Source organism: Pristiophorus japonicus, chromosome 5 (assembly GCF_044704955.1).
Source record: "Pristiophorus japonicus isolate sPriJap1 chromosome 5, sPriJap1.hap1, whole genome shotgun sequence".
Classification (NCBI taxonomy): domain Eukaryota; kingdom Metazoa; phylum Chordata; class Chondrichthyes; family Pristiophoridae; genus Pristiophorus; species Pristiophorus japonicus.
This window is the reverse complement of record NC_091981.1, coordinates 261890538-261901029: the sequence shown is the minus strand read 5'-3', so window position 1 is coordinate 261901029 and position 10492 is coordinate 261890538. Positions and strand designations below refer to the sequence as shown.

The following is a 10492-nucleotide window of genomic DNA, read 5'->3' as shown; positions in this document are numbered from 1 at the left end:
CCACCTGTGACGGAGACTGTGGGTCCCGCATTGGACTCTTCAGTCACCTGAGAACTCATTTCTAGTGTGGAAGCAAGTCATCCTCGACTCCGAGGGAGACTGCCTATGATGATGAATTCTCGCATTGGACTGATCAACCACCCGAGAACTCGATTTTAGAGTGGAAGCACGACTTCCTCGGATTTCGAGGGAGACTGCCGATGATGATGATGTATAAATGCAAGTCCATTTCTTTTCTTTCACGCCAACGTCATTAAAAAAAATTCTGCCGAGAAAGCTGGCGGTTGAAGTGTCCCGTGCGCTTTCGGTAGGAGGACTGTGGAGGGAGGGGGGCGCTGTTTGTTCTGTGTGCTCGGAGGAGGAGCAGTGTGGGAGGGAGGGGGGCCATCTTGTTTGCGCCTCTCGGCGGCAGTGTCCGGACGTTTGGTGCCGAGCTCGCGAGCGGCGATGGCGCTCTACAATTTCAAAAAGATCACGGTGGTGCCGTCCGCCAAGGTGGGTGCTTGAGGCCCGTGGAGGGGAGGGAAACCAACCGGTTATTAATACATAGACAAGATACGGATATTAATATATATAGAGGTTAGTGTCGGGCTGGCGGCGTGGACGAGGGCCGAGTGCGGGGTGAGCAGGCCCGGGCCGGGTACACGTGCCTGCCCCCCCCCCAGCCCCGCTCCGAGCCGCTGCCAGTGCGGCCGCCTGGGCCCCGGGAAGGGACGGTGGACGGGAGGCCACATACACACGGCCGCTGTATTTAAACACGTTATGATTATTAAATACTGTGTTCGCCAGCCTGATTTTTTTTTTGTAAAGAAGCTGTTGTGCCGGAAAGATCACGTGCATTTCTATAGCGCCTTTCACCACCTGACATCCCCAAAACGCTTTATAGCCAATTCCGTCCTTTTTTGTTTGGAGTGTAGTCACTGTTGTAATGTAGGAAACACGGCAACCAATTTGCGCACAGCAAGCTCCCACAAACAGCAATGTGATAATAAGCAGTTGTTTTTTTTTTGATTTGAGGTTTAAATATTGGCTAGGACACGTTCATTTGGGATATTTGTTTTAAAATTGTACTTGTGTTTTAAATATCCCGATATTGATGGTAGTGAAGGATTCTAATACCCAGATTAACTTAACTCTTCCCCGCCCCCCCCTTACAGATACTTTCCCTTCAGGTTTTTTTTTACGAGGGCGAGATGTTCTCCCAGTTAAAGACTTGAATTTATATAGCGCCTTTCACCACCACAGAACGTCCCAAAGCGCTTTACAGTCAATGAAGTACTTTTTAAAGTGTAGTCACTCTTGTAATGTCGGAAACATTTAGGGTCGGTCCTCCATTATAGTAAAGAGCAAACACCAAGGGGCTAGGCTCGGCTCTTTAAATACCACCTGCCTTCCTCTGCAGCTGGCTGGCTCTGCAACTTTTCACTGTGCGAGCAGTCGAGTGAATTTTTAAGCAACTGAAATTTGCCAAAATGGTAGTCCAGAAAGCGAATTTGGTTTTATTCCATGCTTTCATTTTTAAAGCACCACACCTAGATTGTACAGGTTTGCTGAAAAAAAAGTCTGGTCAACGATTTTATTGTCTCAAGAGTGTAGTGCTTAACATTTTCCATGTCAAAATAAGTTTAGTATACAGTCCACTTCTCAATTCAAGGTTGTTCAATTCTGTTAATTTAAAAAAACTAACTGCTAAATTTCCAATTTTGTTATTTATGTTGCTTACTTCCTATTTTATAAATCCAATTTTGTAATCTACAAAATGAATCTGGGCTAAGAAAATTGAAATTACAGCTACCTTATGGCTAATTACTTTAATTTTTAGGTGTTATTTTTATATTCAAACTGAAAACAATTATAGTTGTAATGAATATCAGTACAGCTAGTGTTGCAGATCAGCATTAGTTATATCTAGAGTGACAAAAAGTTGATGTGTGAATTTTAGTTTTATGATTTTAGGAATTTTGAGTCAATAACAACTTCCATCACAGAACATGTCATTTGTGACTTCGGTTAGGGGTGTTTCAGGGATGATAACCTGAGTGGAGAGTTTCAAACATGGATTGGCAGGAACAGATTTGGGAATCAACATGCATTCAAGGATTTTGGAGAGTAAGGGAATTGGTGTTACGGTGACAGTTTGCAACGGCAGAGGATGAAGGAAACCTTTTTTGAGGAAGGGGTGGTAGTGTTTTGAAAGTGAGAGGGACAGTACCAGAGGAGAGAGAGTGAGAACCATTTACTACTTCATTAGCATGGGGGACAGGAAGAGAAGCTAGGTGGTCAGCAGTTTAGTGGGAATGGAGTCATGGGGCTCGAGGACAAGCTGAGGTCTGGGAGATATGAGAGAAACTGGAGAAGTACTCTCATCCTCCACCCTACATAAACGTCAGCTCATCCAGAACGTTGATACCTGTGTCCTGTCCCATACCAAGTTCCACTCACTCATCACCCCTGTTTTCGCTGAACTATATCGGCTCTGTCTTAATATCACAAATAAAAAATTCTCATCCTCGTGTTTAAATCCCCCTATCTCTAACCTACTAAATTACCCCCCCAAACTCTTCGTTCCTCTGACTCTGGTCTCTTGTGCACTAATGCCCCCCTTCCCCCCCCCCCCCCCCCCCACCTTCCATTATGAGATTTTAGCTGCCTAATTCCCATGCATTGCAATTAATTCCCAAATTTCTGCTGTCTCTCTTCCATAAAACCTACCTCTTCAACCGTGGATTTGTTCACCCCCTCCTAACTTCTCCTCCTTTGGCGTGGTGTCCATTTTTTCATCTGTGAAGCACTTTGTAATGACTTGCTGTATTAAATGTGTTGGAAACAATATACATAAAAATTTGTACATGTGACTCTCCCTCAGTGTTAATTTGTAATATCACAGCCATGGATTTCCATGCTATATTTCCAATTCCAGCTGAATGGATCCAATGGTTTTCCACTCTCATTCAAAATTTAACAGATGAGCTGCCAAAAGAAGACGCCCCAATACAAAACATATAGTATTGGTTGATATGAAAGGCTGAGGGCGACACATATATTTTAAAAGACCGTAGCGAACACATCTCAAGTTGTTCTCGAGCTGTTGAAGAGGTGAAGTTTACATTGCAGTTAGAAATCCTGCGGTGTTAGTGCATTTGAAAACTTATGCACTGCAATGGTAACTCCAAAAAGTATTGGGCAATGCAACTGATCTGTTAATGTGATAAACCAGAGCAACATAGACAATGGCCTGATTTGCCGCAGGATGATCTTGTTTTTTGTGTGTTCATTTGAACTAGAGGGAATTTTAAAATTGCCATAACCTCTCAGAGAAAGTTTTTGTGATATGATAAAATGAATGATTAATGGCCTGCAAAAATGTCAGTTTTGATCAGAAACTCTGTTGTAAGTCAACATTTTCTGTCTTTTTGTTTTAGGACTTCATTGACCTGACGTTGTCAAAAACCCAGCGGAAGACACCAACAGTGATTCACAAAAATTATCAAATTAACCGAATTCGTCACTTTTATATGCGAAAGATTAAGTTTACTCAACAAAACTATCATGATCGTCTCATTATGATTCTAACTGATTTTCCGAAACTTGATGTAAGTCAGTTATTGTGTGGCAGCTTAAAAAAATGGTACAATGTATCTGCTGAACCTCATCTTATTTTACTTTAATTACAAATGAATTTAAAGCACTTTTATATCTCATCAAATGCAGCGCATACTTATGGAATTGATGTGTTGGTATTTAATTTAGTGAAGAGAAAGCATAATCTCTTGTATGTTAAATATTTGAGAGTTGGATGAAAAGGTTCATTGTGATTTTTGATTTAAAATGGCTTACTGAGAGAGCCTGGGGTGTGAAATATTGCTGCATATTTTTTAATATTTTTTTCCATATAGTTAAAATATTTGAAAATGCTTTCAGAAGTGAGCAGAGTCATGGTTAAGTTACTTTAATATAATATTTCACTGCAAAAAAAACAGGTTTTAGGTGGTGATGAACCGACTTAATCCAGAAGGATTATTTGTATTGTTAGGTGTTGCTCAGTTTTTGAAAAACTGTTTTTCCTGCTAATTTAACACCCAAAAGTCAGAGGGAGATATTGAGTGGCCAAAACCCCAGAAACAAAAAATGATGTTTACTAATTCTATAACCAATTGGGGGATATGGCAGGCGATGTTAATGAATGAGAACATTCTTTCAATAGAAGTCTTTTATGATACCCATTGATTCTTAATACATTCAATCTTGTAGTAATACATTTTGCTTAGTAGAGATGATAAAATTGGAGAACTTCATTTTCAACATAAAGATTCCCCAATTAATTGGCTTAAACCATACTCTACGCTAGCAATGGCTGAAAATCACTGGTATCTCACAACTTTAGATAAACCAATTTAAATTCATGTCAGTCAAAATTTCTGATATTTTATGTCACTTAAACAGCCGCTTTAAATTAATTGCGCTTTTAGGAATAGTAAAACCTTTTTCTTGTTTATTTCTAGGACATACATCCTTTTTATGCTGACTTGATGAACGTGCTGTATGACAAAGATCACTACAAGCTGGCATTGGGGCAGATTAATATTGCAAAGAACCTCATTGACAAGTAAGATTTTCATTAATCTCTGTTTGTTTAATGCAAGTAGTATGGCAGTGGTTTTACACTTGTTGCTATCCAAAAAGTTGGATTGCTGTAATGGGTACCAAAGAACCTGGAATAGAATAGGGTGTTGGACTGAAATCTTGAGCTTGCAAGTTTGATTCCTTGCTTCAAGTGACACTTGAATTCTTCTGTCCCAAAGGAATGTTTTGCGAGACTTGGTTGCAGTGTTCCGTCTCAGCAAGGGAAAAATAATTCTGATATTCAGGCAACGAGCCGGAATATTATTTGAATGGGGAGAAATTACAACATGCTGCGGTGCAGAAGGACCTGGGTGTCCTTGTGCATGAAACTCTTTGAGTCTACCTGTAAAACAAAAAACATTAAACCGTGCCACCCGCCCTGGATGACACAGCAGACATTTACAAGGCCCTTTTTTTTTTCCTTTTTTGTGGTTTTTTTTTGTGTTTTTCTTTTTTTTGTTTTTTTTTTTGGGCACTAATATCACATTTTTCCCCAGTGCCCCCTATAAAAGGGAAGGGGGACACTAAAAGCACCGGCAATTAAAATAAATTAAACTTTAAAACGTAAAATCAAATTAAAATTTGGTTGCCGGGCGTGATGATGCACTCCAGTCCCTCCGGTGCCCACCTCTCGCGGAAGGCCGCGAGCGTACCGGTGGACACCGCGTGCTCCATCTCCAAGGACACCCTGGACCGGATGTAAGAGCGGAAGAGAGGCAGGCAGTCAAGTTGAACGACCCCCTCGACCGCCCGCTGCCTGGACTGGCTGATGGCTCCTTGTGCATGAAACTCTTTTTGGAGTTTATCTGCAAAACATAAAACATTAAACCGTGCCACCCGACCTGGGTGATCCTTGTGCATGAATCCCAAAATGTTAGTTTGCAGGTGCAACAGGTAATCAGGAAGGCGAATGGAATGTTGGCCTTCATTGCGAGAGGGATGTAGTACAAAAGCAGGGAGCTCCTTCTGCAACTGTAAAGGGTATTGGTGAGGCCGTACCTGGAGTACTGCGTGCAGTTTTGGTCACCTTACTTAAGGAAGGATATACTGGCTTTGGAGGGGGTACAGAGACGATTCACTAGGCTGATTCCGGAGATAAGGGGGTTACCTTATGATGGTAGATTGAGTAGACTGGGTCTTTACTCGTTGGAGTTCAGAAGGATGAGGGGTGATCTTATAGAAACATTTAAAATAATGAAAGGGATAGACAAGATAGAGGCAGAGAGGTTGTTTCCACTGGTCGGGGAGACTAGAACTAGGGGGCACAGCCTCAAAATACGGGGGAGCCAATTTAAAACCGAGTTGAGAAGGAATTTCTTCTCCCAGAGGGTTGTGAATCTGTGGAATTCTCTGCCCAAGGAAGCAGTTGATGCTAGCTCATTGAATGTATTCAAGTCACAGATAGATAGATTTTTAACCAATAAGGGAATTAAGGGTTATGGGGAGCGGGCGGGTAAGTGGAGTTGAGTCCACGGCCAGATCAACCATGATCTTGTTGAATGGCGGAGCAGGCTCGAGGGGCTAGATGGCCTACTCCTGTTCCTAATTCTTATGTTCTTATGAACCACAGCTCCAGTTGGCCTGCTGATGGTTGTGATGAAGCCTATAATTCAGATAATCCTCACTTTATTTTTTTTAAAGGAAGATAGAAGTGATTTAAAACCTTAAATCTTCAAGTGCTTCAAATCAGATGTTCCATTCCATGTTTGTATAAAAACATGTAAAAAATGATTTGGTTGCATCTGTGATGTGATGTTCTATCCTGTCAATTGGCTTGAGAGTCTTCCAACTAAGCCAATTGAAAACCTGGCTTTTTGAAAGTTGTGCTCACCACCAAAGTGGACCATGGGAGCCAGCAGGAAACAGAAATAAGGGTCGTTACAAGATTTTAAAGTATGAAATGGGTTATGTTGGGTTAGGTAGAAAAAATGTATGAAAATAGCATCGTGAAGAGACGGGATGTCTCAGCAAGCATAATTGACAAAATTGTAACATGGTTACTTTAGCAGCTTCTGGTATTAAAGTTACTCATCCGATGGTTGAGTACTTACGTTGCAGTAGTTGTACAGTGCACAAAATCTTTTATTAAAAACACCCAGCTGGATGATTTACCTGGCCTAGAATAGAATTTCTGTATATTGAACAAATTTGTGATGGAGTGATGCAAATATATTTTTATGTGTCAATTTGTTGCTCCATTACTAAATCATAGAATCATAGAAATTTACAATACGGAAGGAGGCCATTTCGGCCCATTGTGTCCGAGCCGGCCGACCAAGAGCTATCCAACCTCATCCCACTTTCCAGCTCTTGGTCCGTAGCCCTGTAGGTTACGGCACTTTAAGTGCAGTCCAAGTATCTTAAATGTGAGGGTTCCTGCCTCGACCACCCTTTCAAGCAGTGAGTTCCAGACCACCACCACCCTCTGGGTGAAGAAATTTCCCCTCGTATCTCCTCGAAACCTTCCCCCAATTACCCTTTGTTTCCTGCCTCCGAGCCAATTTTGGACCAAACTTGCCACTTTCCCCTGGATCTCATGGGCTTTTACTTTCGTGACCAGTCTGCCATGTGGGACCTTATCAAAAGATTTGCTAAAATCCATATACGCTCCATCATACACACTGCCCCCATCAACCCTCCTGGTTCCCTCCTCGAAACATACAATTAAGTTAAGCAGACATGACTGTCTCTTGACAAATCCATGCCGACTGCTCTTAATTAATCCATGTCTTTCCAAATGAAGATTTATCCTGTTCCTCAGGATTTTTTCCAATAATTCCCACCACTGAGGTAAGGCTGACTGGCCTGTAATTACTCGGTCTATCCCCTTCTCCCTTTTTAAACAAAGGTACAACATTAGCAGTCCTCCAGTCCTCTGGCACCGCACTAGCCAGAGAGGATTAAAAAATGTTGGTCAGAGCCTCGGCTATTTCCGCTTTTGCTTCTCAACAGCCTGGGATACATTTCATCCGGGCCTGGGGATTTATCCATTTTCAAAACTGCTAAGCCCCTTAATACTTCCTCTCTCACTATGTTTATCTTGTCTAATATTTCACACACACCCCCTCCCTCATTGCAAAGTTTGTATCGTCCCTCTCTTTTGTGAAAATGGATGCAAAGTGTTCATAAAGAATCCTACCCATGTCTTTTGCCTCCATGCACACATTTCCTTTATGGTCACTAATACCCCACTCTTTCTCTAGTTATCCTCTTGCTTTTAATGTATTTATAAAACATCTTTCAGTTTTCCCTGATTTTACTTGCCAACATTCTTTCATGCTCTCTCTTTGCTTTCCTGACATCTTTTTTAATTGCACCCCTGCACTTCTTATATGCCTCTAGAGTTTCTGCAGTGTTGAGTTCTCTATCTGTCATAAGCTTCCCTTTTTTTCTTTATATTACTGTGCATATCCGTTGACATCCAGGGGGCTGGCTCTATTTGTTAGCCCTACCCATTTTTTTAAGGGAACATACTTGCTCTATACCTTCAGGATCTCCTCCTTGAATGCCTCCCACTGCTCCAACACTGATTTACCATCAAGTAGCTGTTTCTAGTCCACTTTGGCCAAATCCCATCTTCGTTCAGAAAAATTGGCTTTACCCCAATTGAGAACTTTTTTTCCTGGTCCACCTTTGTCCTTTTCCATAACTACCCTAAATCTTATTGAATTATGATCACTAGTACTGAGATACCCCTTCCACCTGCCCCCTCCTCATGCCCCAAAACCAAGTCCAGAACCGCCCTCTCCCTTGTTGGGCTTGTTACATACTGGCTAAAGAAGTTCTCATGAATGCATTTTAGGAATTCCGCACCCTCTGTACCATTCACGCTACCCTTTTCCCAGTTAATATTAGGGTGGTTGAAATCCCCCACTATTACAGCTCTATAGTTTTTGCATTTCGCAGCAATTTGCCCACATTTTTTCTTCTATCTCCGTCTGATTGCTTGGGGGTCTATAGTACACTCCCAGTAGTGTGATCGCCCCTTTTTTGTTCTTTAATTCAACCCATATGGCCTTGTTTGATGACCCTCTAACATCATTTCTTCTCACACCTCTTAATTGTTTCTTTATCAATACTGCGACACCCCCCCCGCCTCCTGTTTTAATCCCCTCTCTATTCCGTCTGAAAACCCTGTAACCAGGAATATTGAGCTGCCATACCTGCCCTTTCAGCCATGTCTCAATCATAGCTTTAATATCATACTCCCAAGTGTCAATCTGTGCTCTCAGTTCATCTGCCTTATTTTCTAAACTCCTTGCATTGAAGTATAAACCATTTAGTATTGCCAAACTCCCCTGTTGTCTATTTTCCAGCCTTTGTTTCCTCTGTCTTCCAAATTCACTTTCTACTTCTCATTCTCTGCCCAATTCCAGCTTTGCTTCTCTCCACTGAATCTATTCTTCGGTTCCCACCCCCCTGCCAAGCTAGTTAAACCCTCCCCAATAGCACTAGCAAACCCTCCCACGAGGATATTGCTCCCGGCTCTGTTGAGTTACAACCCGTCCGGCTTGTACAGGTCGCACCTCCCCCAGAAACAGTCCCAATGCCTCAGGAATCTAAAGCCCTCCTGCCTGGACCATCTTTCCAGCCATGCATTCATCTTCTCTATCCTTCTATTTCTGTGCTCACTAGCACATGGCACTGACAGTAATCCGGAGATTACTATCTTTTTGAGGTCCTGCTTTTTAATCTCTCTCCTAGCTCCCTAAACTCTGCCTGCAGAACCTCATCCCTCTTTCTACCTATGTCATTGGTACTGATATGGACCACGAGCTCTGGTTGTTCTCCCTCCTCCTAGAATTTCTTGCAGCCGCTCGGTGACATCATTGACCCGGACACCAGGGAGGCAACATACCATCCTGGAGTCATGTCTGCCACCACAGAAACGTCTATCTGCTCCCCTATTGAATCCCCTACCACTATTGGTCTTCCATTCTTCTTCCTCACCTTCCCATGTGTAGCTGAGCCACCTGTGGTGTCGTGGACTTGGCTCTGGCTGCACTCCCCAGAGGCATCATCGCCCTCACCAGTACTCAGAACAGAATACTGGTTGGAGAGCAAGATGGACTCGGGGGACTCCTGCACGACCTGCCTTGTACTCCTCTTCTGTCTTGTATTTACCAATGAACAACTGAGCTTGGATCTGTCAAAAATAGCATTTGTTCTATTTCAGATTTTTTTCAATAAATTACTTTTAGACTATATTATATTCCTATGTTTAATTGGATCTAAATAAAAATCTAATTTTCAACTAGTGTTGCTAAGGACTATGTACGTCTGCTGAAGTATGGCGATTCTCTGTACCGCTGCAAACAACTGAAGCGTGCAGCACTGGGGCGCATGTGTACTATTCTCAAACGACAGAAACAAAGTTTAGAGTATTTGGAACAAGGTAAGTGCCAGACTTTCATATACTCATTTATTAGGGTTGAGAGATTTTTGAGCTGACTTTCAAAATCCATAGAATCCATATTTCAACACTTGGGTGAAAAATGTTAAACTGATTTGATGGCATATGGTGTTTGTGTATTTCCTATGCTTGCCAACAGTTTGTCCCAGTTAGTAACATTCTCACCTCTGGGTCAGAAGGTTGTGTGTTTGAACCCTGCTCTAGGAATAATCTCTCTTGATGCTCCTGTGCAGTACTGATGGAATGCTCTTGTCATCAGAGATGAGGTCCATTGGACGAGATGCCTGTTCAGGTGGATGTTGAAGGTCCAGTGATATTGTTTGAAGAATAGAAGGGTGTTGTTGTTCCATCCACCATACAGGTTAACTGATTATCTCATTGCAGTTTATAGGACATTGCTGTCACAGAATAATGATAGCAATGCCCTACAAACCTGAATAACAAATCACTGTACTT

The 10492-nt window shown here is 42.1% G+C and overlaps 1 protein-coding gene across 1 annotated transcript in view; it reads left to right on the top strand.

Annotated features, from left to right (window-relative positions):
• The first annotated feature begins 387 nt into the window (after positions 1 to 387).
• Positions 388 to 10492, top strand: part of gtpbp4 (GTP binding protein 4) — a 39211-nt gene continuing 29106 nt past the window's right edge. Inside the window, exons 1-4 of the mRNA XM_070881591.1 lie at positions 388 to 495; positions 3423 to 3593; positions 4503 to 4606; positions 9882 to 10018. Of these exons, the coding sequence (XP_070737692.1) occupies positions 448 to 495; positions 3423 to 3593; positions 4503 to 4606; positions 9882 to 10018 (460 nt within the window). The 5' untranslated portion in view covers positions 388 to 447. The remainder of the gene's footprint in view (positions 496 to 3422; positions 3594 to 4502; positions 4607 to 9881; positions 10019 to 10492) is intronic.